The sequence below is a fragment of the Aspergillus aculeatinus genome (genome assembly GCF_003184765.1).
Source record: "Aspergillus aculeatinus CBS 121060 unplaced genomic scaffold BO66scaffold_33, whole genome shotgun sequence".
In the NCBI taxonomy this organism is placed as follows: Eukaryota; Fungi; Ascomycota; class Eurotiomycetes; order Eurotiales; family Aspergillaceae; genus Aspergillus; species Aspergillus aculeatinus.
Window position 1 is genome coordinate 157,057 of NW_020291502.1, and position 27,858 is coordinate 184,914.

Sequence of the window (27,858 nt, forward strand, 5' to 3'; positions counted from 1 at the left end):
CAATGAGTGAATGGATGAGCCGCTCGGTGAAAGAAGAACGACCAGCCAGCTGGCTAGAGGGGAAACGATTGAAGAAGAAGGTAAGAATGGCAATAGGAAGAATGGAAAAGAGTGAAGAAGAGGGTTCGAAGAACACACGAAAGGTAAGAGGAGATGGAGAAAAAAAATCACTTCTACATTGGGAGATCCATGGCGCAGATAGATACCCTTTAAGCGAAAGAAAAGTACCACATCAGGCAGCGGACCGGGTCTGCCATCAAACTACATACCGAAAGAAGACCAATGGCCAGGGCCACAAACACATTAGCAGGTAACAGTGGCGTGGTCCTCCTGAGAGGGGTTCATCTTGGGCGCCAAGACAAACGTCTGCGCTCGGCCTCGAACCGGTAGAAAGAGCTCTGGAGCGCATTGAGGGCCCGACGATGGCATCGTTGTTTCTGATAGAGATGGACAGGTCTCCAGGCTTGGCCGGGTGTTTAGCGCTCTTGGCTCCAAGCAGCAGCCGCGGAGACGGGGGCAAGCTGCAGGCTTGCAGCAGGGGTTGTCCGACCGAGGCGCATCGCTGGCCACTGAACAGCCAGCCCCTGACCGGAACTGCAGTTCAACAATTTTCACAGGTCCAAAGACTTGCACCTTGAGGTTGAATCTTCATGACTGAGAGAATCGTATTGGTTTATCGCGACGTCTTTGCATGTTTCAAGTGCTGCAGTTCAAGCTGAAACGCTTGCTCCATATTGGCCAGAGCCATGTTTGGTGGCCCACCGCGATTCCCACTGGCAGGTGAATTCAGCCACTGACCAAGAGAAGGGGTGGTGTTCCTCTTGGGTTGGGTGTGTTAGCGAAGCTCTTGGGATGAAACAAAGCTTGGTGTTTGGCATGGTGGTGGTGGTGGTGGTCAAGTTTCTTTTGAGAGGATGATGATTGCTGGGATTGAAAGTAGGTGGAGGGAAGGAGAAATGGCATCTACCGGTAGACTGACTAACTACGGGAGAGATTCAGGGAAATTGGGCGGAGAGTCGGAGACACATGGCGGTCACGGGTCCGAGACTAGGCCCGCCCTGTTTAATCTAATTTCAATTATTTTGATTCTAATCCGATTCTATCATTTGCTCGGAGACTTCGGTTTCCTGGCTATCTCGGAATACTCTTCCTTCATTCGGTTCTTCTTCCTTGACTACTCGTAGATATTTCTTGGAACCCTGCTAAAAAAAACCCCCTCCATCGGAACAAAAAAAAAAAAGTGGATATGCGTTTACCCTTGGCTCAGGTTCTGAGGCTCGTGTCCCACTGGAAGTGCCCACCGAATTCACCAGTCCTCTCGGCTCAAGCCTGAAGCCACATGGGAGTTCGACACCTCAATGACAGGCAGTAGCTCATTAGCTTTTATGCCATGCTTCCAGCGCTTGAATTGGAAGACTAACGAGAAACTAACGCACGGATCTGAGACGCACTTGGTAATCCTGCGCGGCTGTCAAGTGTGGTCTGATGAGCTCAGGTAGATATGACCTGACATGTTAGCATCCCGGGATTATTGCTGTCAAGGCACGATGGACTTCCTTTCATCGGATTGCATGAGATAAGGAGCTTGACTGAAAGATGCCTGCACATGTGAACTACCACGTACCGGTAGGCTCTCACCAGAGTCTTCTCAACTCGGCATATCTGCCCACTGCCAGACTTTATCTGAAACGTCACGTCCTAGCTCTGCCTCAAAAGCCCTAGGACGACAGGCAGATGCATGTAGATTATCTTTGTTGAGCTCATTGTTGGCCAGCTTGGATTCGAAAGTCAGATATATCGATGGATGTGACCTGTTGCATCTGACAGGGAATCTGCATGATTTGCTAATATCGCGCTTCTCTTGCTTGAAAAAATGTCTCGCAGCTCTGAGTTGCATACGGTAATTTTTTGCAGCTCAATTGACTGACTGGCCTACTGATTAATGCTTACTTGGTTGTTTGGTGAGGTGCTGTGCAAAGGAGCAGTCGCCCCTGCAGTGAGGTCTTTGCAGGTTGCCTTCAACAGCTTGCGGTCCTTTAACGATGGCATGAAGACAGTGCAGCACAGTAACGATAGAGTAGTCCATTATCGGAAGCCTGCCCTGCTATCAACACTCCCAAAAGACAGCCGATATGTGCAACAATAATGTTTGTTTCTCTCTAACCATTAAGAAACCCCATCATCATTCTTGTATGTCTTCCAATGCGGGGGCAGCATCCGATTAGGTAGATTCAAAGCCCGGTTCCCCCGCACACGGCTATTGAACCTTCCTTTGGGGGTTGCCCGATCGTTTCGTGTATTGATGTCAATACATGCTGGGTACATGCAATCATCATCAACAAGGGCATCTATCCCCGGCCTGAACCGGGGCAATTATCCATAATTGGTGCTGACCTCGAAGCTAATTATTGCTGTTCTGTGTGGTCTCGGTCCGCGGTGCACTGTGAGTGTATGCCTGAGTTTTACTATGAGATCAGACTCTTGCTGTACACTCAAAGGTCACCCGTCGTAGCAACTATATATTCGCCGGAGACGGCCCCTTGGTACTTGCTGCGCGAAATGCCAGCCGGTCAATGTTGGCTCCTAGGAATACAAGGGACTGTCAAGGTTACATAGGTTCTAATTAGTTGCGATAATTCATTATATTGAACAACATCTGAACATTTTGAGTTTTGTTGCTGTTCAAGTCACTGTCCGGATAGAATACCGTGCTGTGTACGGATCGGGTAATACCGCTGTTGCCGTCTTCTCTTCCCAAGTTCTTTTTCTCTGCCGCCTCCTGTTTACCTCTGAATTCATACACGAGTTGGTTGAAATCCAGCATATGTGATTAGCCCAGCAACTTCATGCCGAGTATAAGTTGATGACTACATTTTGAGTTAGGTGCATGCGACTTGGCTCAGCTAGTGGTGAGACTGAACTTATATTCACCTCTAGTGTGGGGAAAGCACGAGCGCCTGGATGAAGCTCGAATCCGATCCCAAACGAACGACAGATAATATGCTGGCAGCACGCCGAAGCCGCTGAATGTCCACCAAACCTTCATCGCCCAGTGTCTGACACCAACACTTTCTTCTCTTTCTCTCTTTCTACAGTCAGCAAGCGTGATCACCTCTTCCGCCTTTCATCGGCCGGTTATCTCTCAGACCTTGACACATTACATGCATGGTATCGACACCGTACGTGCGTGGTATCTCGGAGTCAAAGTGTGAGCGTGGCTTAAAAGCAAGTTTGCGAGACCCTGCTAGGATGAAGATGCAGCTTTAGAATCTCATTCGGGAGAAGTGAACATACGGAGCGACCTTCGCACTCTAGAGAATAGTCGCCATGGAGCAAGACGAACGATCTTCCCCGGTCGCGGGTACTCCAGGCTCGAGAGCCAAGGCTCGTTCAGACCATCTCATGAAACGCGTCTCAAGAGCTTGCTTGCATTGCAGACAGCGTAAATCGAAGTGTGATCTGTAAGTCACTTTTCTGACGAACATGATGCCCCTAGGCTGCTGCCAGCTATCGTGGATTCTTTTGCCTACATTCACTTCTTCTCAATTCATGGTCTTCACATATGCTGGCTCTCTCATACATGGATAACTAACCAAACTGCGCATACAGAGACAGCAGTGGTAGTCCTGGAGTGCCACCATGCCAGCGCTGCATCCGAGATAATCGTGAATGTGTCCTAGGTAGCTCTAATCGAGGAGGACGGCGCATTCGCAAAAACAAAATGCAGAATTTCACCCCAGACAGCATAACATCGGGCCGAAGAGACTCCATAATAGAACCGGCAAGCCCCTCAAACTCGGACAACCGTCAGACTACGGCTTCGGGCCCGTACCCCGGCCCGGTTCAATTTGTCCCCCCAGATCCCCCCACCGCACCTTCATTGTCCGTGGATGATGAAGACACGGCTTCTATAGGCTCCGTACCCCGGAACCCCTCTGACGCATGGCAGTGTCTTACTGGTATAGCGAAAAGAGGCACGGATGGTCCCAGCCCGGACTTTGGACCCGAATCTCTTCGTGTAAGCTCGAATGGCTTCACGGGACTCAGTGCGCTTCGAAATGGCTCCATGGGTGACTTTCCGTCCAACAGTGGCATCAAAGCATATCGCCTAGTACAATCCCGGTCTCTGGACACGGGTACCGTTTGGCAACTAGTGGTTCGGTATGCCGAGCACTTCCACCCGTACCTCCCCTTGGTACCACGGAAGTACTTTGAGCGTAGCGCACTCGATACGTTCGCCAACAATGAGAAGCATCTTCTCACTGCCGTTTTAACCATTGCCTCTAAAGACCTTGTGGAACGACCAGAGATCCACGAATACTGTTCCAAATACATGCACGAATTGATATCCGGAATCGCCGCCGGCGCCGACTGCGACGTGGAGGCTGTAGAAGCCCTACTTCTCCTAGCGGAATGGGAGCCCCAAGGTCTTCGACCTCGGATAGAGAAAGTTGGTCGTGGCGAGGAGGATCGCGCTGCCTGGATGCATGTTGGGCTCGCTTTGCGCTCTGGATATTTTCTTGGATTGGACAGATCGTCATTTCGAGGCGATTCGTCCGGAGACACAGAGACAGAGGCTCGGAGACGACTAGCATGGACCAGTTGCTATGTGTCCGATCGATTAATATCCGTGCGCATCGGGCGAGCGTTCTGGTCCCGAGGCCCGGGACCAATGACTGGTCTCGTTAGCCAGGACTTCCCATCGCTTCAACCAGTGAATGATGGCGACGAGGACTATGCGAGGGTCTTCCAGGCCACGCTAGATCTCACTCAATTGTATAACAATGTACACGATGTGCTATATTCTGGGATGCGAACGAGCAACCAAATGATGCTTATGGGTGACTACGTGAAGTACGTTGACGACTTCCGACTGGCAATCCTGCGCTGGAAATCTCTATGGGGCTCCTTACCATGTGAGTCAAACTCTCCGCAGTCATGCCTTCCCACTAATTACCAGCAGGCTCTACGCCAATGAAGGTTACCCTACAGCTGTCTTACGAATATCTAAGACTGTACACCAACGCTTTTGCCTTCCAAGCAGCTATTTCCCAGTCCTTGGTCTCCAAAATGAAGAACGACGATCAGTCTCAAAGAGAGTACTTGCGGACAACTTTCAACAATGTGGCTTCAATGCAGGATGCTCGATTTATCTACGAATCGATCGATGCTGCCAAAGCTTACCTGACCATACTTGTCGATGTGGTTGACCCAGAGAAACATCTCCATTTCATGCCGCTCCGATTCTATCTATATGGGATTTATTCTGCAGTATTTTTGTACAAGGTAAAAGCACTCAAGTCTCCCTCTACTGCCTCTTCTTGAGACTGACTGCATGCGGCTAGGCCCGCTCCTTCGGTGTTATGATGTTCTCCGAGGAGATGAAGGTGCGAGATCTTGTCACTCGGACTACACAAGTGTTGAGGCGAGCCAGCGCCGGCCCTGATGATATCGGGTCACGGTATTCGCGGCTTCTAGAGCTCTTGTGGCAACAAAAATCGATGCCAGCCACTTCGCCAGCAGGGACACACCAAGGAAGCGAGCTTCTTATGCCAAACGATAGCAGCGCACTCTCACACCATACATCCGATCCCCATGTGCACTTTAGCCCCGCAAACGACTTCTCGTGGCTGGATCTCGAAGCCGTTGGTGATTACGTCTCTGGCGATCAGATGTCAGGAACGAACACGCTCGCACTGGACACATTCCAGAATCCAGATCTATTTATTCCTGGACAGGATCGATCTCAGACCTGGCAGGTACCAACATGGTCGGGAGACATGAGCAGCAACCTTCTCTTTTAAAAGAGTTGAGGATAGCTGGGTGACAGTGTAATAACCAGGCAACAAGGATGCGACTCGAATTGGGTATTATTGGGACAATCATAATCCATGGCTGGAGACCGTGAAACGGGGTATATTTCCGTATTGGGCTTGTACGGGCCGTACCCGATCAAAGCGATGCCTTACGACTTACAGGGGCAGGCGTAACCACCGCCGCCGCCGCGCGCCCGTCCGTTTCCTTCACCCCCACTGTTTAGTGCGGGGTCGTGGGGGAGGGGAGGGGAAAGTGTTTAGTCGGAATTCACGCCGACCTGAAGAGCACATGGCTACGTACTACGTATTCAGAAGACTGCGCTCGGTGCTGTTGTTTCCTCCATAACTCGTCTGCCTCCCTTCACGTAATTACCCACCTTGTGGTTCCGACTCCTTACTCTGCAATCTTGGTCACGATTGCTCCGATCAACATCGAATGACCCGGGCTACTACTATCTGCTAGAACCATGTCTCAGCTGAACGAGATCCGCGGCCGACTGGCACTGATTACCGGCGCCTCTGGAGGGTAGGCTTTGCAGAGTCAGCCAAAAGTTCCAGCTTGCGTGCTGACCGTGATATTGTGATACAGAATTGGTGCAGCCTGCGCACGACAGCTGGCTGAGCGCGAGGTCCATTTGGCTTTGACGTACTCATCAAACTCGGCTTCAATCACATCTCTCAAGGATGAGCTGTCATCAAAATACCCCACACTCCGTATTACAATCCACCAGGTCGATGTGGCATCTGCTGAACAAATTGAGGCCATGTTCGTGGAGATTGACGAGCAGCATGGACAACGACCTGACATCCTTGTCTCCAACGCCGGCCACGGCAAGCGAATCCGCCAGATCTGGGATATTTCACTCGAGGACTTCGACTATACGTTGAATGTCAACCTTCGGGCCTCATTCATCTTGTCAAAGGGAGTGGTTGAGCACATGAAGAATCAGCGATGGGGACGAATCGTGTTCATGTCCTCGATTGCTGGCTACGGAGGAGGTATCAATGGTTGCCGTATGTTATACTAGCTATCCGAGTACGACAAGCCTCACGCACTTGCTAATTGTGATCTTGTTCTACAGATTATGCCGCCTCGAAGGCTGGCATGACCGGTATGATGAAGAATCTCTCCACTCGACTGGCGGAGTACAATATTAGCGTGAATGACGTCGCACCTGCAATCATCGGCGACACGGGGATGATTCCTAACGCTGACTCGGTTCCGGAGATCGCTGCAAGTATTCCCCTCGGGCGGGTTGGAACTCCAGGGGAGGTTGCGAATGTGGTGACTATGCTTGTGACGACAGGTTACATGACGGGCCAAAGCTTGCTGATCGGAGGCGGTTTGAAATAGAGGCTGTTGAGGCCTTAGTGGGTCCAGCGTTTAGACTTGGACATGGGAGGGGGACCAAGAATAGTTGAAATAGATAGCAACCTGAATAAACAAGGTTGAGACCAGGATCTCTACATTGCTTGTTAGAATGTCTTCATCGTTCTGGATCTACATGTGTAACTTGATAGTTGATGGTTGTCCGCTCGCGGGCCCGACCCAGACATCCGACCCAAGGCGGCGGCTTACTGCCGGGCGGTGAGCGGGTGACCTACCAGAACCACACTAGTGCTAGGGCTAACATACCCTAGGCGGGTGCCAAGCGCGAAAAAGCGCACCACAACGAGCGAGCCTCGCGATCTCAAGTTTGAGCGGCCGACGACAGAAAAGCGACAAAACTTCTCACCCGACATCGAAGGACCACCCGCTCGGCAACCACATCAAGATGGTGAGTGCTATATTCGAGTTTATTGTCGTTGTTGGAATCGGAGCAGAGGGTTTTATCACGCGAATTCGAGAATTACGGTCTCTATGATGTTCAACCCCCGTTGTACCGGAAATCTTCGATCCTGTGTGCCTATGGCCCCCGAATGAAGGCCGACCGTATATCGAATTTTCACGACCCTTCCTATCACCACCCGTCAAAGGAACTACCTACACCGTTCGCTACGAATCCTGCTCCGGAGGCAAATGATTGGCGTGTTGAATTGAAGGATTTTGATATGTTGAGGGCTCATGCTGATGTTGGGTTTTTTTTTCCGTCGCCATCAGGTCCGTTACGCTGCTCAGGATATCCCGGCCGCTAAGAGCGCCCGCGCTCGCGGCTCTTACCTCCGTGTCAGCTTCAAGAACACCCGTGAGACCGCTCAGGCCATCAACGGCATGAAGCTGCAGCGTGCCCTTACCTTCCTCACCAACGTTACCGAGAAGGCTGAGGCCGTCCCTATGCGCCGGTACGCTGGCAGCACCGGCCGCTGCGCTCAGGGTGAGTGCCAAATTCATCTTTCCTACATGCGACGAATTCTGGAAGCGGACACAATGAAAGAGGTGGAAGGCGAATCGAGGGCTAGGCCGTGGACGAGAAGGATAATTGTGTACACCGTGGATGGCTATCGAGAATATTGGGGTTCGCCAGGATATTGGAAATGGAGATAACTAACGGCTTCATTCCACAGGCAAGCAGTGGGGTGTCAGCAAGGCTCGCTGGCCCGTCAAGTCCGCCGAGTTCCTCATCGACCTCCTGAAGAACGCTGAGGCCAACGCCGATACCAAGGGTCTCGACACCGGCAACCTCGTTGTCAAGCACATCCAGGTCAACCAGGCTCCCAAGGGCCGCAGACGCACCTACCGTGCTCACGGTCGTGTATGTTGAACCCTCGGATTCGTTCTCTCTTCCCACAGTCACCCGCGACTGACTATTTCTCGATTAGATCAACCCTTACATGACCAACCCCTGTCACATCGAGCTTATCCTTACTGAGGGTGAGGAGGTCGTTCAGAAGGGTCCCGTTGCCGAGCGTGAGGTCCGCCTCAGCTCTCGCCAGCGTGGCGCTCAGATCCGCCGTGCTCTCATCGAGGCATAAGCGGTTCATGGGTGTCGGGGGAAGTGAAGTGGTCAGAATCTGAATGGGAATGCCGGAGTTTCGCTGTTGTACGGAAACCTATACCTGGTCACGGAAGGAATACAAAAGAAATTATTACTTTTTTTGACAAATGGAAAAAATTCGAAACCAACGGGCGAGACCATCTATCCGTGTCATATCTGAGACAGTTGATCTCTACCTACCCCCCAGCGGTTCCTTCCCTAGGAATTTTTGTTTCGACAGCCTTTCCGTGGCAGGTAAAGGTAAAACAGAAGTCGCAGATTCTCTGGTACCACAGGCCTGGGTGGGTGGCCTGGGTCGACACGGCTAGTTCGGACATTCTCACAATTCAGAACACTTTGAGCGCTGCTTTTCATGAATGGGATACGGAATTTATTGTTTCATGAAGTAAAAGTCGGATGTGCCTAGATTGACTTTTTCATGTAGTTGTAATGTAGATTGTTATTATCACGATGTTCAGATCGACCAAAGACGTTGAAAAAGACTCCAACTGCGCCACCGCACCCTCTGATCTACAGGCGATGCCTAGATCCATCATTCTTGAACCCCAGGCCCTCGCGCACAGCCGGAGACCGTTTTGATGCCTGCTTGACAGGCCAAGAGTGGCTGTGCTTCCCGACCAGTGATTGTCGTCTTTCTCAGCCCAATGCGATCACCCGACAGCCGGACCTCGCATACCCCATGACGACAGGAAGCAGAGCAATAGAACAATACCTAGGCTTGCATACGTAGTCGAGCCCGGTTGGTTGCGCCGGTGAAGCACATGCGCAATGCCGTCTGTGGTTGCAAGCAGGCACCACTATTTGCTGATGGGTTTCCAAAGGGATAGTTCTATCGCGTCCCCAGGTCTTGGTTAATCCGCGCAAGACCCTGCTTGCGTGTCGCCGACAAAGCGTCCTTGACATTGCAGCAGATTTGGCAGTTTTGATCGGATCATCATCACACCTCCTCAAGCGGGGAAAGGTTTTGGCGGAGAATTGGTGGAAAAGGACAAAGTAATACAAACTGCCGCCCGCCGCCGTTCCGGTCCGCTTGATTTGCTTGCTTTGCTTGCTTTGCTTTCTTTTTCCAACTCGGTTACTGCGGCGCTTACTAGTCAACTACTAAGCTACGAAGCTACTACCTAAACTACAAGTCGACTATTTTTTTGTCCCCCCCCCCCCCCCTTTTTTTTCTTTGTTCGCTTCTTTTAATTGTTCTTGCCCATTATCCTCTTCTTCTTATCTTGACCATACATATCCGCTTCCTTTGAGCTTGTACGGTGATCATGAAGCGCATCTTTAACTCTATCAGCAAGCGGACTAGTGAGTACTTGTTCCCCAGGCGCGCGACCATGCCAACTCGGTCACTAATGCGATGCCGTCTGACAGGTCCGACGCGCCCCAGTCTTGCAACAACTACAGCTTATCCAGATGACTCGCCTGAGGGGATCATTCTACGAGAAGTGGTTGGTTCAATCCTTGGCTCTCCTTCAAAAGCGCAGTAAGCTAATAGAATGTCTTGCTTGGTTTTCAGACCGCATTTTGCGAAGAAGGTGCGAACAGTGTTGTACGTCTTTCTTTTCCTGCGTCTCTCGATCGCGACATCGTAAAGCCCGCGTTCCCCACCTGCGACTGAAGCACTCATACCGTGTGTCCAGGGAAATGAGTACGTCCATCTGCCGGGCATCGTCGAAAACGCCGAGTCGAGCCCCAACGCAGCTCGCGAAGCCGGATTGCTGATCCGCAAGATCCTGTCGGAACCTTCGAAGCAACCCACTCATGTGCAGTACAATGCCATCATGCTGATTCGCATCCTCGCCGATAATCCGGGCCATACATTCTCGCGCAACATCGACGCCAAGTTCGTTGCTACGATCAAGGACCTCTATAAACAGGGCAGGGATCACCGCGTTCACGGCTTTCTGAGAGAGACCCTGGATGCTTTGGAGTTGCAGCGATCGTGGGATGATGATCTCAAGCTTCTTTTGCAGATGTGGAGCGCCGAGAAGGCTAAAAGCAACAGCCGGCCTAACGGGTTGCGTGTAAGTATATGTGCCATCGCGTTTTGTGGCTTTGGCAATGCTGACGGAAGGAACGGCGATAGGCTAGCCGGAGTTCATCGCAAGTGCGGGCGCCTCTACTGAGTCAGAATCACTTTGCTCCTCCAAGACAACAGAACACGCTCCCACAGCCTGAGGAGCTTGCTGAGCGCATTTCCGAAGCAAAGACTTCGGCGAAATTGCTCACGCAGTTTGTCCAATCCACCCCTCTCACAGAGTTGCTCGAGAATGATCTCATCACTGAATTCTCCGACCGGTGTCGCACGGCGTCTCGCGTGATTCAAAACTATATCCATGCGACGAACCCAGCGCCCGATGAGGATACGTTGTTGACGCTGATTCAAACCAACGACGAACTCACTGTGGCTCTGTCAAATCATCAGCATGCCCTGCTTCGGGCGCGTAGATCGCAGGGCCCAAGCGGTAGTCAGTCTCCGGCAACATCATCCAACAACGAGACTGCAGCGTCTGGTGCTGTGCAACCACACGCAGCACCTCCAGTGCCACCCAGAGAGCCGCAACGTACCTTCTTGCCATCTTCTGCCTCGGAACCAGTGATGCCGGGCCCTTCGGGGTCGTCTAGCAACAACGGCGGTTGGAACGACCAACGGTCGGGAGGTAGCGAGGACCAAGACCCGTTCGCAGATCGCCACACCACTACCACCGCCGGCCCTTCAACGTATGGTGAGCCGAGGTTGGACGGGCCGAGCAGCGACTGGTGGAAGGAAGCACAACAGCCAGGCCAGCATTCTTAACGCCCCCCTTTCCTTTCATTCCTTGTATGTTTTTTATGATGTAGCGATACCTCGACATGATACCTCTCTGCAGAACAGTGTTAGATTGAGCCTACTATTCTTATCGTCTTTCCTATTATTCTACTATTGGTGTGTGGTGGGTCGTATTACGCTGGCCCTGAACCTGACTGGAGCAGCCGCCATGGATTGGAATCTGGCTCGGATATTGCAATGCTCGTCCCGAATAGATGAACCAGCTGCATCCCAAACCTCGGTCTGGGCAGGGGTGGAAATGCTTGATGGACTTTTCCTGGCTAACGGCGGTCTTAGCTCGAACCGGAAGCGCCATCCGCCGTCATCGGGCTGAAAGAAAAACAATACCTGTCTAGATAACGGGGAGGGGGAAGGCAGAGGCAAAGCAAGGCCAGGAGATTTAGGAGTGTCCGCTAGAGAGAAAAGCGTGTAGCATGAGAATCGATGTCTGGCTGGGCAAGGCGCGGAATTAATGTAGGTGAAACCCTAACTGTGCCAAGCATCCCGAGTTCACTGCTAATAAGACGCAGCTCCACCGCTGTTTCACGCCCATCTACGTGAAACCACTCGGCGCTTGGGACCATACCGATCTGGTACGTGCGACCGCTGCAGGCCCTTCGCTCTATGTCTCTATGGCCACTGATGTGCCTCGATCAGTGACCTGTCAATCTATCGTGCCATGTCCCGGTGGAGAGGCACCCTGTCATTATTTCTTCAAGGGTTTAGATGGTTCTGTCTAGACGCAAGAACCGTTTCACGGCCGACCTCCGAATGAAGCTGCTCCAGTTGGTCCAGGCACCGTTTTCTTGGTATATAGGATGGCGAAATTCGCTGTTTCTGCTCGGGAGCTTTTCATCTTTCTCTCTACACGCAGGCTTGTCTGTTCATTTCGTCCTTCTCTTCGACATTCTTTTTTCTCCTTCCGGTCTGTGACCATCTCATTCTTTAAACCTTCCACTCTTTGAAACAACAGGTATACTGGTATACCCGAATCCTTCACTACATTCTTTCTATCTACCAAATCAACTTCCATCAAAATGAAGCAAACCGGCTCTATCCTCGCCCTCGCTGGACTTGTGTCCATGGCCAACGCCCACGGTTTCGTGACCAGCCCCCAGCCCCGTATGCCCGGATCTGCCATGGAGAAGGCTTGCGGTCAGCAGGTGTACAACAACCAGGAGGCCGACAACTACGGCAACATCCAGGGTGAATTGCAGATCACCAACGGCCAGAGCGACTACGACGCCGAGGCTTGCGATATCTGGCTCTGCAAGGGTTACAAGTACGCCGACAACACGGCCAACGTCCAGTCCTACAAGCCCGGTGAGGTCATCGACTTCAAGGTCGACATCCGCGCTCCTCACACTGGTACTGCCAACGTCTCCGTTGTCGACACTGCCACCAACACCATGCTCAGCCAGCCCCTGATCTACTGGAGCGTGTACGCCTCCACCGCTACCGGTGTGACCGCCAACGAGACCAGCTTCAGCGTCACTATGCCCACTGACCTCGGTGACAAGTGTAACGAGGCCGGTGCTTGTGTTCTTCAGTGGTGGTGGGATGCCCGCTCCATTGACCAGACCTACGAGTCCTGCGTTGATTTCACCCTGAGCGGTTCTTCTTCCTCTTCTTCTTCTTCTTCTTCCTCTTCCTCCGCTGCTGCGGCTGTCGCCACCAGCGCTGCTTCCAGCTCTACTTCCAGCGCTGCTGAGACCACCACTGCTGCCAGCGCCGCCGTCACCTCCCCCGCGGCTGCCAACAACATTGCTCCCGTTTCCTCCTCCGGCCCCACCACCCTGGCCACCAGCGTGAAGCAGACTGCTACTGCCGCTGCTGTCTCCAGCTCCACCGCCACCAGCGTCTCCCTGCCCACCGACGGTACCGCCGAGGAGCAGCTCACCTGGGTTGCCAGCGTCTTCAAGGCCCTTCTCAACTACGCCAACTAAATTGGGGCCGAAGATGAGGTGGACGTACGTTGCACTGTACAGGCATGTGTTAGGATAGAGGTAGATCGCAACTAGATTGCCTGCCTTTTATTAGATCTTCTTTGTTAAGATTAGTCACTTCAAAATTCTATTCATCTTCTCAAGACAGTCTTGAAGTAGCTCTGATAAGTAGCATATAGCTTTCATCCACTGCAAGTACCGATTGATTTTGATGACTTAGTGTTATAGGACTAGCCTAGCGGTCATCAAGTCGGATTCCAGGTTGTGTGCCCAGGCCTCTTGAGCCTTTGACCCAAGCCCATCTCACTGGTCTTGCAAGCAAGCAAGTCGGGAGTCGCTTGAAGCCTCTTTCTTAGATTGGACAATTCTCTCTGGCCACTGCAAATGGTTCTGAAAAAGACATACTGTCCTACCATGAGTATAGAGAGATGTACAGTATGGAGACCCAGGTCCTGGCTGTCCGTACGCCCAGGGGTGCTCTGTGAATGAGTCTGCGTGTACGTGCCAGGTGAATATCAATACCTTCCCCCCGCCTCCCCCACCTCTCCCCGCCGCAGACATTCACTTGCGAGCTTCGACATACTTACATTCTATGTGGATCTGTGTGAGCTCGTGTGAATGTAGACCTCTGAAGTGTGAATGATCTGAAATACTGACTCATTCTGTTCCTTGCTTGGATACTTATTTCATCTCTCTCTCTCTCTCTGTCTCTCTCTTGTTTATCTTTCCTCCCCTTCTTCCTCTCGTTCATCCTCCCTCTTTCTCCCCGTTCTTCAGCTCGTTGGCTACGGCTGTTCGTTGAGGGATCTTGTGTTGGTACTCTGGTACAGATACTTCGTGTCTTTGAAGGCTTTACACTCACAATCTTGATTCGTTCGTTGAGTTGACATCTTGACATTTTGGTCAATCTTCCAAGCTTACAGACAAGACCTCAATCTGTCTCTCAAGACGTATTACAAGAACCCAAAACACACAACCAAGACCTCAATTACTTTGTCGAAAAAGAAATCACATCTCAGGAAAACAAGTAAGCCGACACCCCTCACTGGCTTGATCTTCTCAGTTCAACAGTTCAACACCATAACTAAACCCACCAAGCAGGATGACTACACCCCAGCAGCCAGCCCAGCTCCCTCAGGGCAATCCACCCCCCCGACACTCTTCACTCCGTCCCCGACCTCTTGCTTCTCGGCGCGATGCGAGCCAGCAGACCAGCCCTGACCATACACCGTAAGTGAGCCATTGAATTCTTTGGTAACTGCACTCTCTCTGATACGTGACGCGTTCCAGTGCCCCGAAGAGAGCCCGTCCCAACACTCCGGCCAACGCGAGCGGTGCAGCGTCCAGCGGCCGCGCGAACATGAGCGGTCAGCGTGTTGCTGATACTGGGGCTGGTGCTACTAGCCAGGCGGGCGGCGGTAGACAGCAGGCTGGTGTTAATCAGGCCCGGGTTAGTCCGGCTGGTGTTAGTCAAGCTGGTGTTAATCCGGCCGGTGTTAACCAGGCGAGTGCCAACCAGGCCCGTACCAACCAGGCGAATGGCAATCATGCGAATGCCAGCCGGGCGACTGTCAACCCAGCGAGTGCCGCCCAGGCGAATGCTAACCAGGCGAATGTCAACCAGGCGAATGCTAACCACGCGAATGGCAACCACGCGAATGCTAGCCACACGAATGCCCACCAGGCGAATGGCAACCCAGCGGGTGCCACCCAGCCAGGTATCAACCAGGCCGGTGGATTTGGAGCCAACCAAGGGCATCCTCTTCCCCAAAGTTTCTACCATTTGTTCCCGTCTTGGGCCGAGCAATACAACCGTTGCAACATCGCGATCTTCCACGTTGGCTCGCCCCCTTTAATCTTCCACGTGGACGTCGACACCCTCCTCGTCCGCAGTCCCAACTTCCATAGATTCTGCATGGTCGAGTGCGCCGAGCGCGGCGAGCAGCACAAGCCCCCCATTATCCGCTTCCCCGACCTCTGCCCCACCACCTTCACTGCCTTCCTCAAATGGATGGGCAACGGCGATCCTTTCGGCGGTCACTCCCTGCCCAATCTCACGCCCTTCTTCAGCATCTGGCGCTTCTCAGAGAGGTTCCAGTGCTTCCTGCTGCAGTCTGACCTGTTGGCGTACTTGCAGCGCTGGCTGGGGAGCCACCGCGGCCTCTTCGGGGTCGCCGTCATCAGGCTCGTCTACACCATGTTTGACCGGGATTCGCACATGCGCAAGATGGTGGTCGAGGTCAATGCGTGGCGCTCGGGACTGGCGGACTTCCAGAGCACCAAGGCCGACGTCCCACGCGAGTACATCGAGGATCTGGCCGAGGCGCTCTTGGCCGTCCGCAGAACTGATCCGCTCACTGGACTGCCCGGGGACTTCGTTGCGCGCTACATGCCGATGGAGGAGGAGAAAGTGCCGGATTCGGATTTGGAGTAGGGTGTTCAAGTTACGAGTCCGCTGGGTTCCTCTGCCGTCGTTGTTGTTGTTGCTGTTGCTGATGAGGCTGGTGGTGGGTTCGGTTTGCTTGCTTCGAGATGGAACTCTTCGCGGCGGTAAGCTTGAGTGGAAAGCTTTTGCGTTGCGTTGAACCTCAATCCCTCAGATTGTTTTCTACACCGCTGTTGTGTGATTTCGTGAAATTGCCTTGTTATTCGGGATATGGATGAAAACTGGAATGCCTCTCCAAAAATCTTAAAATTTGTGTTGACTCGGGAGATTGACTTTTCTGTACTCAGCTTGTGATATTATGAATCTAAGTTGAACTGATACCGGCCTTAGTACTGCATGCCTAGTTAATTGTAGAGCAGATACATGTCATGGAGTCAAGTGGTCAGGAAGATGGATCATGGATACCTACTAGGTACTAACTACCTAGTACTAATTCACCTACACTTCCCAAAGGGGAAGATGCACTGCCCCTGACAGCTGACTCAGGGTCTGTATCCACTAGCCCGAATAGGCCAAGTGCCCATGTCTGATAAGAAGATCAAGCCGATTGATAACTTTCTCCTCCTCCTCCTCCTCCTCCTCCTCCTCCTCCTCCTCTCCTGCAACCCCCTTGACCCCAACCACAACCACCGAAGAAAATGGAGGAAACGCATCGACACGGCGCCTCGGTGCCCCTCACGCATCTCCCTCCTCACTCCCACATCTCTCACGATACCTCAATCGCCTACAATGCCGCCACGACCACCGCCCTGGAGCCATCCGCGCCGCACCGCCGCATCAGTATCGGCAGCGACGAGGAAAGCCAGCCGCCCCCGCGCTACACGCTGGAGAACGACCCGTTCCAACTGGCCTCCAAACTGAAAACCCCGGAGGAGATCGATCAGATCCAACCGCAAGCCAACATGGCCCGCAAGCGCGATTCCGTCCAGCAGCGGACCTCCTGCCTCCCCTCGGCCAGCCTTGGCGGCGGCGGCGGCGGCGGCGGCGGCGTCCAGCGCGCGCTGGCCTCCCGCCAACTGCAGGGGTTCTACCAGACGCAGAACGAGAACATCGAGCGCATGCTCAAGCCGGTGGAGGAGCACGTGCGGGACGCGCGCGAGACGAACAGCAGCAACCAGCTGAAATACAAGATCGCGGTGTACGGCAGCTTCGCGGCGAACGTGATCCTGTGCGTGCTGCAGCTGTACGGGGCGATCTCGTCGGCGTCGCTCTCGCTGTTCACGACGATGGCGGACGCGATCTTCGACCCGATGTCCAACCTGACCCTGCTGCTGTCGAACAAGGCCGTCAACCGCGTCGACGCCCGCAAGTTCCCCGCCGGCAAGGCCCGCATCGAGACCGCCGGCAACATCTGCTTCTGCTTCCTCATGTCGGCCGTCTCCTTCATCCTCATCGCCTTCTCCGTGCGCGAGCTCGCCGAGGGCTCCGAGAGCGAGACCGGCTCCTTCCACCTGCCGTCCGTCGTCGCCGTCATCGTCGCCTTCTGCACCAAGTTCGCCCTCTTCCTGTACTGCTTCGCCCTCAAGGACCAGTACTCGCAGGTCCGCATCCTGTGGGAGGACCACCGCAACGACCTGTTCATCAACGGCTTCGGGATCCTGACTTCCGTCGGCGGCAGTAAGCTGCGCTGGTGGATCGATCCCGCCGGCGCGATCCTGCTGTCCGTGCTCGTGGCCGCGCTGTGGCTGCATACCGCCTACCATGAGTTCCAGCTCTTGATCGGCGTCACGGCTGATACCAAGATGCAGCAGCTGATCACTTATATCTGTGAGTTTCTCTGTCTTCCCCTGTCTTGTTGGATCGGGAACTGCGTCCCAGTAGTCAGTATCTCTCTCTGGTGTCGGTTCTAACCAATCCCCGCCAAAGCAATGACCCACTCCCCCCTCATCACCGCCATCGACACCGTCCGCGCCTACACCTCCGGCCCCCGCTTGGTCGTCGAGGTCGACATCGTCATGGACCCCGACGACTCCCTGCGCGCCACCCACGACGTCGCGGAGGAGCTGCAGACCAAACTCGAGTCCCTGCCGGACGTGGAGCGCGCCTACGTCCACGTGGACTACGAGACCACGCACAAGCCGGAGCATTTCTTGAAGAAGGAGCTTTAGGCTTGGTACCGTTACAGCGGTGATCGGATCTGAATAAACACCTTTGACGAAGCACGTCTCATTGATAGGGTAGGGGGATCGGTGGATTGGTACGATGCTACACCAGGCATCGCTGGTGGTATACTGTATATGTGGTGCCTATTACATCTTCCTCATAAAAATAGCTTAATATAGAATTTGACCACAATCCAAACTCAACTTATTCATTCAGCAAGGAGCATCATCTATAGCCCAGGACAAATAATCGCCAAAAACACTCTAACACAAATTCCCAAAAATGAAAGCCACTTTTGAGTAAGGCACAACCCAGAAAACTCCCATTATACACAATTGTCGTTCATGATCATGTCTCATCATCATCATTGTCATAAAAGCCAAGCCAAGCCAATCCACGAGATCAGCTCCTCCGTGCGGTGCCCCGCGTGGAGATGGGCAACAGACTCCCCGCGAAGTCCGTATCGAGACTCTTCCGTATCGACCGGTTCCCACTCAGGATCTTCTCGAGCTCGTACCCCGTCGGGCGGATGCCATCTTGTTCGTCTCTCATGGGCTTTCCTGGTACTGCAACAGCAGCACCCCCGCCACCGCGCAAACGACCCCTCTTCCTCCCGCGTTGCAGCGCCATCCACCGCCGCGACCGCCGGATCCCCTCCTGACACGCGTCGCCGATATCATCCAGCAGGAGCGCCAGGATGATCAGCGGGATGGAGATGGCGAAGCCAATCCCGAAGGTATACTTGGCCACGTAGGAGAGATGCAGCTGGCCGGTGCTGTCGCTGCCGCCGCCGCCAGTGCTGGACGCTCCGCCGAATTCGGCCAGGTTGATGGTGAAGATGGAGGTGATGAAGGACAAGGGCAGGAAGACGATGGTGACGATGGTGAAGACCATCATGATCTTGCCCTGGCGGGTGGTGCCGGCGGCCTGGTCGCGGGCGAAGCGGGCCTCGAAGGCGTTGGCGTGTTTCTGCTTGAGGTCGAGCAGGTCCGTGATGGAGGAGTAGATGCGCTCGGCCTGTTTGTCCATGCGGTCGATGTCCTTCAGGTGCATGTCGATCGTGCGCTGCTGCTCCTTGAACCGCTTCTTGATCTCGGACTGCGACCGGTGCTGGCCCGTGTAGATCTCGCAGATCGCCTCCTGGAAGTCCAGCAGCACGTGCTGCTGGTGCTGCAGCACCGTGCGGATCATGTTGAGCTCGTCGCGGATGTCCTTGGCCTCGGAGAGGAGATCCGTCTCCTGGCCGATGTCTAGGAGGTTGTCCACGAACAGGGGCTGTTCGTCTTCTTCGTGCTCGTCCTCCGTCTCGGCTTCGCAGTACTCATCGCGTGCGGCATCGGTGGGGTTGTTACCGCGGCGCTCTCCAGCGGTAGCCGCGTCACGATCCTTGCTGGGCGGCGGCGGCGGCCGAGCAAACCGGCTGAGCTTGCGGTGGTTCTTGAGCCAGTCGGACGCCTGTGCGGAGTCCCGGTTGAACTGGTTGAAGAGGACCGTCTCGCGGTCTGTGGCAACACCGATTGACGCCTCGAACATGTCCAAAAACTGGTACTCTTCGTCGCCCATGCGATGCCGGTCAAACACCCCCGAGCAGCGGGTGGTGATGATGATGGCCAGATCGTAGACGGACTTGACGGGCTCCCTGGTCTTGGAGTTGATGTCTTCGATGATCCCGTCGAGGACGTTGAGCGGGTCGTTCTTGGGCTGCTCCCACCGCTCGGGGAAGCTGGTCACGATCAACCCGGTTCCAAGGATCCACATCCAAAGTTGATCGACCATGAAGATCTTGGGTTCCGACAGGAACCGCTCCCGGCCCTGGCCTTTGGTCTGGTACCGGTAGACGACCTGGTCTTGGTCTCGTGTCAGCGTGTCGATGTTGGGGTAGAAGAACTGATCCAGCGTGCGTCGGATGTGAAGCGACGTGGTCGACGATGCTAAATGCGCGCTGATCAAGAGCTCATCCCGCGTAGGTGTCCGAGTGAGGCTGGGCCGCGCGAGACACCGCGTCTCAGCTCGCTGGATGGCATCTTGCATCTTCTGACGTCTCTCGGTCGTTTCGAAATGGAGATACGGCATGAACATGCACACATTGCACGCGTTGGAGCGTGCTGAGTCTTTGCACAGAGAAAGAACAGGCCGATTCTTATCGTTCCGATCGGTACCGTGGTTGTGTTTAGACTCATGCTTATACTGTGCTCCCCCGGCCTTGCCACGCTTGGTCGCACCCTTCCCCTTCTTCGCCGGGTTGTCAGAAATTGAGTCGGTAGGTTCAGTCTTGCTTCCGTGCTCTCTCAATTTACGGCCTCTAGGCATGTTACCTTCTTTCGGAGTGCTCGGGGCCTCATGAGTCTGTCCGTTGATGAGAATTTGAGGGGGCAGTTCAACCGTCTTCTCCTCGGAACTGTCGTCCTCCTGAAACCGTGGCGCACGAGGAGTGCTCTGGCACAGAGGACGCATAAAGTGCGAGTGCGTCCGTTGTCCTCGATGTTGGTAGCGGAAGGATTTCTCCAGCCCCTTGAAGCTCTCCACATCGTGCGCCCCTTCTTCAATGAATGACTTGGTAAGAAGAGCCTCAACCCATGTCAAATTATTCGCCGGAAGATGAATCCAACGAAAGTCAGTCGCCCGACTATCCGCCGGCAGGGTGCTAAATGCCTGTTTGCGTGGGTTCTCGGGATCGCGACCGTAGAGAAGATTGAAGACCGACGTCTTCTTGACCCGATTTTCGTTGTGGAAGTTACCGAAATCGACCACGGTAGCCTCAAATGCTTCACACGCGCCTTTCGCCTCCGCAGACAGAGCCTCGACGGTGTTGAACGGGGCAAGGAGAGATACTATGTCTCTCCGCTTGAATTGGGCTGCCCGCAGGAATGGTGTGCTGCCAAAGTTGTCCCGGATTCTCTGTTTTAACCCCTTCTGCTCCAGCAGGCACTCTACTACCTCGCGGTGACCAGCTTGTGCAGCCAGGTGCAAAGGCGTCACCCCGTTGAGCAGTTGGCTATTGATGTTGGCTCCAGCGCGTAGAAGGATACGCACAATCAGCTCAGAGCCTCTGTCGCAGGCATTATGCAGCGGGGTCCAGCCACCGTCACTTCGCGCGTTCACGTCCGCGTCGTATGCCAGCAAGAGCTGGACAATGTCATCACGACCATGAGCGACCGCAATATGGAGCGCGGTCTTGTTCCGACACTCGACAGCATTTACGTCTGCGACCGGCCCATGCGGTCGGGTCAGAAGCAGCTGCGCGAAGCGTAGTTTCCCCGTGGCGCACGCCCAATGCAGAGGCGTGCGGCCGAGTTCATCCTGGCCAGCCAGGCCGTCGAGTGTACAGGTTGTGCTGAGGAGGAGCTCAATGACATCCTCTCCCCAGTCGCACTGCTTGTCCGCCGCCAGATTATGCAGAACGTTCCTTTTCTTATGATCCCGAGCATTGACATCAGCGCCGCGGGCAATTAACAGCTGCAGAACATGCCAATGGTTCTTCCAGGCGGCCGTCATCAGTACGGTCCGGCCCTTTTTGTCTGGGGTTTCCGTCGATGCGCCATGGTCGAGGAGGAGCTGCACGATGCGAACGTGATTCCGCTCCACGGCGCGCAATAGCGGTGAGGGCCGATTACTGGCAACGTCCGTCTTTGCACCGATCTGAAGGAGGTATTCGGTCGCAGCGATGGACCCGCGCTCGCAGCTGCGCATGAGCCCGATGCGCAGAAAGGTATCGTTGAGTTGTCCATTGTCGCGAGCCAATTCAACGATGGCCTGCAGGGTGGCAAACTGGTCGCTCTCGACCGCTCTCAGCAAGCGGGGCTCCAAACGGTCATGGCTGTCACTTGCAATACTCGATCGTGACCTAGACATGGTTTTTGTCTGTGCTGAACGCTGATTCAGGAACGGAGACTTCGGTCCCAAGGCTTGACGGTGGACCACCACATATTCCTGGGGATTTTAGGTTTCAAGGAAAACTTGGGGCCGTCAAGAAAAATAAGAGCTGAAGGGCAGAGCCGCGCCAGTCAGCCGGGGCGAAATAGTGTCGAATGATGGGTGCGCCACGCCAAACGGTCACTGGCTAAAAGCATAAGCAATACGAAATTAGCTGCATGTCGGGAGTCTGCTCGCAGTATTCTCCACTGCGGCTGGGGATTGGTCTACTACTGAGCAGAATTCAGGGCTCACGTCCAGCCCCCCCGGCTAGTGCATGTAGACTAAGTTAGTCACTGCGAAATCTCTCGGTCGGCGAATAGTCGTTCGAGCAAATGATAGTGAGTTCGAGACAGGATGACCAGAGGTTTAAGGAGGACTGAGTCCAAGGCTATGATATTTCCTTCCGGGTCGCAGGCACTGTTCTTTGAGCATCCAGCGTGTGAGTATCGTCTTGATTGACATGGCGTTATTCATCGACGCGGGCAGCTATCGGTAGGACTGGAAAGCTCAATTGAAATCCTGAAGTTCAAGTTCAAGTTCAAATTCAATCAAAGCCGACCGACATACTGAGTAGAACATCATATAAGCTAAGTTAGTCGTGGGTACGTTGAATGAATGAAGTATGAATCGGGTACCTGAAGGTTATTTAGCGGGACAGGACTCCGACCAGCTAACGTTAACTAGTGCGCACTGTCTGCTGAATAAGCGAGTACAACCATGCCATGTCAATGCAGCTCTCCTACAAAGGCCCGAATATTTGTAAGTCTCTCACGATTCAAGCTTGCGACTCTTGCAGCGGTACCGCAGAGCTAGACTGCTAGGCAGGCAAATTTGGTGGAGGGTTGTGCATCACCCGGTCTAGACAATGTCACGTTGCTGGCCATTGTGGACCAACTTGACTTGTCCATGCGGCGGTAGTTCTTTCATGGGAACAATTATAAGGGTTTGGCAGGGTGATGCTTAGGCGTGGGTAGTTGATGACGATGAATGTAGCACACGCTGTCGAGATGACCGATGCTAACAGTAGGTTGAAGGTTGACCAAGTTGTTCTGCGTGATATGTGGTAGGATAATCGGATTATGAGAAATATATTCTTTACGGAAATCTCCCCCTTCCCGGCGCCAGTGTCCTCGAAATCCTCAACCGCCACCTCAACCTGATAGCAAAGCTTCAGTGAAAGACAATGATAGATAAACTACTATACTAATTGATTCTCCATGCTAATAGTGCAGTTATTGACAGTAAAGGTTAGGGCCGGTGAATCCGTATTACCAGGATTGCCGTCAAAAGGCTAGCTAGCTCTGCACACAAACACAACAGATTACCCATGATCTGATCATCTTTTACCCCATAGAAGGGTGCATTACATTAAGACTAGTCCTGTTTTCAAGGACCTATTATCTCTATCAATGATGCGTCGGAAAAGTGTAAATCACATCAAATCAGGCTGTCTGACACGGCCAGTCACGGAGCAACGACATTCGCAGGAGTCCAACCCCCCTCCAAGGAGAACCGACAAAAGAAGTATAGTAGAGAGTGGAAGGTGAGTAGAAGAGACAAGTGGAAATGCTCAGGGAAAGTCGGATTGGACACAGTAAAAGAAGAGAGGAAGACAAGGAGGACGAGATTCCAAGAGGCAAGATTCATGATTCCAATGCCATTGACCAACCGCATGCTGTGCTCCAATCCACACAGAAAGAGATAAAGGAAATGTTAAAACAATCTTCTGGTTCTTGACTGTCGCTACCCGACCCGAAAAAACTTCAGATAGATGCTCGTTTACGCCGTTCCAGCCTTTTGGTTCAAGATAATGTATCACGCCCAGTATGAGAGGTAAAAGAAAATGGACAGAATGACAATAGGAAAGGGAACTGAATATGACCGGATACAAGAGAGCTGAAGCGACCAGGGTTAGTAATGCAAGGAGTTGAAGGGAAATGGTTGGAACACCGAGGGGGGGAGAATGTCCCTAAAGGGACCTTTTCAAGCTGCAGTCTTCTCTCCAACATTATACACATCTAAAAAGAGAACCTTGAATTCTTCTATCGCGTTCTTTTGCCCAAGGCTTATTTCTTCTTCTGCTGATTCGGGACCTGCTTCAGAATGTCGTCGAAGCTCATGTTGGGGTTGAATCGACTGACGGGTCGAGCCGGGGGATCCAGCGGGGCTACACCCGCAGGGAGTGGCAATGCCTCTAGACCCGGATAAATTGAAGTGCGGTGCTCTGCTCTCCGGTTCAAGACTGGGGAGTTGAGCCGAGGGATTGCAGGTGGAGGAGGACCAAGACTGCCGGGGGTCATGAGGGGAGTTGGCTGCCCGCCCGAGAGCTGTTGTTGCTCAGACGATGAGCCTGCCGATGATTGCTGGGCTTGGTACGGTGAAGACAACGAGGACTCGTTGTCGTATGGGTCCTCGATCGTCGGAGGCGCTAGAATAGCATCCTTCTCCGCCCATTGCTCCGCCACCTGCCAGCAGTGACTGCGGCGGTAAATGCCTTCCACACCGTTGATAACCACATCGGAGGGCAGGCTAACCACACCAGCGCCATTGGCCACGCCAAACCAACTGCGTGCAGTCTTACCGTCGTTCTGTATCCAGGGTGCACCACCGCGGGGCGCAATGCAAAGGAAGTACTCGACAGCATCCGTGTATCGGACATCTTGCACATCGACCACCACCAAAGGCAGGGATTGAATGACACAGTACAAGAAAATCCACTGACCGCAACGCATGTCAATCATGTCATTAATGTTCTTGCCATGCGCCGAGCGGCGCTCAAATTGCATGAACGATTCGATGAAAGGAGTGGGCCGCAGACTCTCGCGGGTGTATGAGCCCATCAGAACGGCATTGATGTCAGCATCCTTCAATTTCTTCGCTCGCTTCTTGGCTTCCTTCTTTGCGTCCATTGGTTTCCGCTCGAGCGTCTGCAGCGAGGGGAACTGTGGAATATCGAACGGAATAGGAGGCTGGACTGGAGGAGTGCTTCGATCATACTCGCTCAGAACCTGTCGGAGAGCCCGTACCATTAATTCATCAGGGTCGGAGGTCTCTGATGTTTCCGCTGCCATGTCCACCGTGCGGGTGGTGAGGGCGGCCCGGTCGACCATCATATCGTAAAGGTTGGCGAAATCATTGTAGAGATCCTTAACAACCTGACGATTGAGCCCACTCTCCTCGAACTGATTCTTCTTCGAGCGAGCTTTGGGAGGCCAGGATCCGTACTTCTGGCGATAGTACTGCATCGTGAAGCGTCGAAAATCCATGAACGCCATTTTCCAGTTCTTGAACCGCACCACCTTACTCTCGACCGACGTAGCCGAATTGGCAATACCAGAGAAGACGGAAGGGAAGTCGAAATCGTCCAGCTTACTGTACAATACCCGGAGACGGGTGTCTAGATCGATGAAACCTCGCTCTAAGCGTTTCTGGGTGACGGGATTGATAAGTCCGTACTTGGGACTTCTCAGTTGCTTCAGTTCGTCCAGCTTGCCAACCCCGTGCACGAACCCCTCGAGGTAGAGAGGGTAAAAACGCAACCGTTCACCCAGAACGATGGCTTCAATGGTTTTCTCGCGGCTCTTGCGCACATCTGCCAGTCGCAGTTCCTCACAGTAGTTGCCGAAGCTGGTCGTCGCAGTCTCGCCAAAATTGGAGCCATCGAAGTTGGTGAATTCAAATCGAGAAAGTAGCGTTGCAACGTCCATAAAGATGGAAAAGAGGGATGGAGATCGAGGCGTTGCAATCAAGGACTGTCCCAGCAGGAAAGCAAAAAGGTTACGGAACAAAAGAAGATTTTCTAAGTCCTCCCCGGTGAGTCGAGTATTGGGGTTGGAAACGTCGCTGTTCAGGGGAATGGGGAGGTAGAGATGAAGCTCCTGGAACTCTTCGGGACTCTCATCATCCATGTAGGCCAGCCGTTGGCTACCAGAGCTATCATTGTCGTTGTCGGCCAAGCGATCTTGAGGTGTCAAAGGCGGTGACGCGGGGCCGGCCACGGGGCTATTCAAAGACAGATTGCCTGTTTGTTGCTCAAGGGATGTGGGACTGCGAAGCTCGTTTCCGCGAGCAAGGAAATGGAGGGAGGGAGATTCCGCAAAGACCGTCGAATGGACCTTAAAGGAGGCCTGTCGGCCGGCGTTCTGGGGGAACAGATATACGTAGGTGTCGCCATTTTCGTTCCACAGCTCGGGGATCTAGCGTGTTTCCAACGTTGGTTTTAGTAAACGCTAACGAGCGGGCTAGCCATGCACGAGCGAGTCCCGCGTCCTGGGCCCATCGGTACACACATACCTGTTCTCCTCGAGACAGAGGTTCCAAATCATACAAGATCTTCTGCTCTAGGCCAGCAATCCAAGCACTGGGCATGGCTGAGGCGCTGGCGCGCGGATCAGCTGAGCTTGCACGAGCCCGCCCGGGCATCCAGCTACGCCGTTTAGAAGATGGGGTGCTCGGGCGCGAATCCGGACCGGCGCCTGGCACAAACAATCCCGCAGAGCTGGACGGTCGACTCCCACTACGCCCGCGACCGCTACTCTGGGGTCTGTCGGAGGAGCCGGGGGTGCTGGTGGCCAGATCCTGGTTGACGGACAGTAGGGATGGAGGCGGCGGCAAGGGTTCGTCCAAATCAAAACCATCGTGGGGACCGGGGGGGAGAGGCGGGCGGGTCTCGCCGTAGTCGCTTTGAGGATTAGAGGCTACACGAGCTGATCGGGAGGCGCTGCGAGGACGTGCATCCTGCGGTAACTGGTCGGGGGACGCTTTCGGGATACTCGGAGACGCAGGTGAGGAAGGTGCCGAACTATCCCTGGTCGAACCCAAGGAAAACAGCGACGATATGCGCTTGGCCGATTTTACCGGAGCGGACAGCATGTTCGGAGTCGCTGCGTAAAAAAAAGAAGAGAAGCAACCGTCAGCCCCGGAGAACGAGAGAAAAGGCGTAGCGATGGTCGAACGGGTGAGTGGGGAAGGCAAAAGACATGAATAGCGAGAATGGACAATGAGAATGAAGAGGGAGGGGAGTGAGGAAGTGTGAGAGTAAGATTTGGGGGGAGCCAGAGGGTGCAAGTGGGTGACAGGAAACTTCTCCCCTCCACTGACGGAGGAGACCACGGGTTCGCGAAAGGCAGGCAGGGACCGGCGTACCTTAACCAGTTTAATCAGTGAAGTAAGAAAGAATGTAACCAACCATGCGCAAACTCTCCCAGGCGGTCCAGGGACAAGTTTAGTCAAGGAATTCGAGAGGGTTTGTCGAAGAAAGGGCAGGCAATTCGTGCGAACTGCTTCGACGTGCCCTGAGGAATGGATCGACAGGAGGGATCCAGTAGAGGAGGAATGGATACAGCTTTCGATTTTTGGGGTGGGGAGGAAGTGGGAGGGAGAGAAGGAGACGGAGATTGTCAAGAGGAAGGTTTGGTACGTGGTACAGAAGAAAAGAGAAAGAGAGGGAGGGGGTTATAGGTGTCAGTGAGTGAGAGTATATTAGGAAGATGAGAAGGAGAAGGAGGAGAGGATGGAGGCGGGGAGACGGAGGGTTGAGATAGATGATGAGGATGGATTATAGGGGATGTTGTATAGACGAACACATTCACGGACACACACACACAGTCTCTCTTTCACTCCTCTTCTGTAAGCTTTGGGGGAAGAAAGAGAAGAGGAAGAGATGATGTGGAAGAATATGGAGAGAGAGCGAGAGGGAAAAAAATAATAATAATAATTGAGGGTCAAAGAGCGACAAGTGACAGAAACCAGGACGGTATTGCGAATACCTGATTTGGTAGTGGGGGAAGCTGCGCGATGGTCGTATTGATGCTTATAGTGGAGGTATCACGCAGGTAATAATGCACTGTCCTGGAGTATTTTTAACCTTTCCGGTGGAGCCGACGGTCGG

At 53.5% G+C, this 27,858-nt stretch overlaps 8 protein-coding genes across 8 annotated transcripts; 7 read left to right on the top strand and 1 right to left on the bottom strand.

Annotated features, from left to right (window-relative positions):
• Positions 1-3,327: 3,327 nt before the first annotated feature.
• Positions 3,328-5,804, top strand: BO66DRAFT_326606 (Zn(II)2Cys6 transcription factor; the record flags this gene model as incomplete). Its single annotated transcript, XM_025643911.1, has 4 exons — positions 3,328-3,461; positions 3,610-4,916; positions 4,964-5,286; positions 5,346-5,804. The coding sequence occupies 4 exons, from the start codon at positions 3,328-3,330 to the stop codon at positions 5,802-5,804; spliced, it is 2,223 nt and encodes a 740-aa protein (XP_025502460.1).
• Positions 5,805-6,085: 281 nt separating this feature from the next.
• On the top strand, positions 6,086-7,185 carry BO66DRAFT_123239 (SDR family NAD(P)-dependent oxidoreductase). The gene is made up of 3 exons (XM_025641926.1): positions 6,086-6,342; positions 6,406-6,830; positions 6,899-7,185. Exons 1-3 carry the CDS (start codon positions 6,284-6,286, stop codon positions 7,168-7,170), a joined length of 756 nt encoding a protein of 251 aa, XP_025502461.1. The 5' UTR covers positions 6,086-6,283; the 3' UTR covers positions 7,171-7,185.
• A 375-nt stretch (positions 7,186-7,560) lies between these two features.
• Positions 7,561-9,216, top strand: rpl17 (60S ribosomal protein uL22). Its single transcript, XM_025647646.1, has 4 exons — positions 7,561-7,594; positions 7,918-8,131; positions 8,322-8,509; positions 8,577-9,216. The coding sequence occupies exons 1-4, from the start codon at positions 7,592-7,594 to the stop codon at positions 8,727-8,729; spliced, it is 558 nt and encodes a 185-aa protein (XP_025502462.1). The 5' UTR covers positions 7,561-7,591; the 3' UTR covers positions 8,730-9,216.
• A 743-nt stretch (positions 9,217-9,959) lies between these two features.
• BO66DRAFT_392971 (VHS and GAT domain-containing protein) lies at positions 9,960-12,032 on the top strand. Its single transcript, XM_025647647.1, has 5 exons — positions 9,960-10,054; positions 10,121-10,197; positions 10,266-10,298; positions 10,390-10,773; positions 10,836-12,032. The coding sequence occupies exons 1-5, from the start codon at positions 10,018-10,020 to the stop codon at positions 11,544-11,546; spliced, it is 1,242 nt and encodes a 413-aa protein (XP_025502463.1). The 5' UTR covers positions 9,960-10,017; the 3' UTR covers positions 11,547-12,032.
• Positions 12,033-12,595: 563 nt separating this feature from the next.
• Positions 12,596-13,504, top strand: BO66DRAFT_412656 (lytic polysaccharide monooxygenase; the record flags this gene model as incomplete). The annotated part of the gene is made up of 1 exon (XM_025649365.1): positions 12,596-13,504. The coding sequence occupies one exon, from the start codon at positions 12,596-12,598 to the stop codon at positions 13,502-13,504; it is 909 nt and encodes a 302-aa protein (XP_025502464.1).
• Positions 13,505-14,606: 1,102 nt separating this feature from the next.
• BO66DRAFT_472571 (uncharacterized protein) lies at positions 14,607-16,203 on the top strand (the record flags this gene model as incomplete). Its single annotated transcript, XM_025652960.1, has 2 exons — positions 14,607-14,734; positions 14,795-16,203. The coding sequence occupies 2 exons, from the start codon at positions 14,607-14,609 to the stop codon at positions 15,936-15,938; spliced, it is 1,272 nt and encodes a 423-aa protein (XP_025502465.1). The 3' UTR covers positions 15,939-16,203.
• Positions 16,204-16,565: 362 nt separating this feature from the next.
• On the top strand, positions 16,566-18,245 carry BO66DRAFT_392973 (uncharacterized protein). The gene has a single exon (XM_025647648.1). It carries the CDS (start codon positions 16,589-16,591, stop codon positions 17,798-17,800), a length of 1,212 nt encoding a protein of 403 aa, XP_025502466.1. The 5' UTR covers positions 16,566-16,588; the 3' UTR covers positions 17,801-18,245.
• A 5,593-nt stretch (positions 18,246-23,838) lies between these two features.
• BO66DRAFT_123428 (uncharacterized protein) lies at positions 23,839-27,275 on the bottom strand. The gene is made up of 3 exons (XM_025641927.1): positions 27,114-27,275; positions 26,262-26,851; positions 23,839-26,164 (listed from the first exon to the last, which is right to left on the bottom strand). The coding sequence occupies exons 2-3, from the start codon at positions 26,838-26,840 to the stop codon at positions 24,035-24,037; spliced, it is 2,709 nt and encodes a 902-aa protein (XP_025502467.1). The 5' UTR covers positions 26,841-26,851; positions 27,114-27,275; the 3' UTR covers positions 23,839-24,034.
• Positions 27,276-27,858: the final 583 nt, after the last annotated feature.

Excerpts from the sequence above, each read along its gene's own strand:
- BO66DRAFT_123239 (XM_025641926.1), top strand. The coding sequence starts at position 6,284 with ATGTCTCAGCTGAACGAGATCCGCGGCCGACTGGCACTGATTACCGGC. Across the intron at positions 6,343-6,405 it reads ATTACCGGCGCCTCTGGAGG|AATTGGTGCAGCCTGCGCAC; the intron begins GTAGGCTTTGCA and ends ATTGTGATACAG. Across the intron at positions 6,831-6,898 it reads AGGAGGTATCAATGGTTGCC|ATTATGCCGCCTCGAAGGCT; the intron begins GTATGTTATACT and ends CTTGTTCTACAG.
- rpl17 (XM_025647646.1), top strand. Across the intron at positions 8,132-8,321 it reads CACCGGCCGCTGCGCTCAGG|GCAAGCAGTGGGGTGTCAGC; the intron begins GTGAGTGCCAAA and ends TTCATTCCACAG. Across the intron at positions 8,510-8,576 it reads CCTACCGTGCTCACGGTCGT|ATCAACCCTTACATGACCAA; the intron begins GTATGTTGAACC and ends TTTCTCGATTAG.
- BO66DRAFT_392971 (XM_025647647.1), top strand. The coding sequence starts at position 10,018 with ATGAAGCGCATCTTTAACTCTATCAGCAAGCGGACTA. Across the intron at positions 10,198-10,265 it reads GGATCATTCTACGAGAAGTG|ACCGCATTTTGCGAAGAAGG; the intron begins GTTGGTTCAATC and ends CTTGGTTTTCAG. Across the intron at positions 10,774-10,835 it reads GCCGGCCTAACGGGTTGCGT|GCTAGCCGGAGTTCATCGCA; the intron begins GTAAGTATATGT and ends GAACGGCGATAG.
- BO66DRAFT_392973 (XM_025647648.1), top strand. The coding sequence starts at position 16,589 with ATGGAGGAAACGCATCGACACGGCGCCTCGGTGCCCCTCACGCATCTC.
- BO66DRAFT_123428 (XM_025641927.1), bottom strand. The coding sequence starts at position 26,840 with ATGCTGTCCGCTCCGGTAAAATCGGCCAAGCGCATATCGTCGCTGTTT. Across the intron at positions 26,165-26,261 it reads CTCTGTCTCGAGGAGAACAG|ATCCCCGAGCTGTGGAACGA; the intron begins GTATGTGTGTAC and ends GAAACACGCTAG.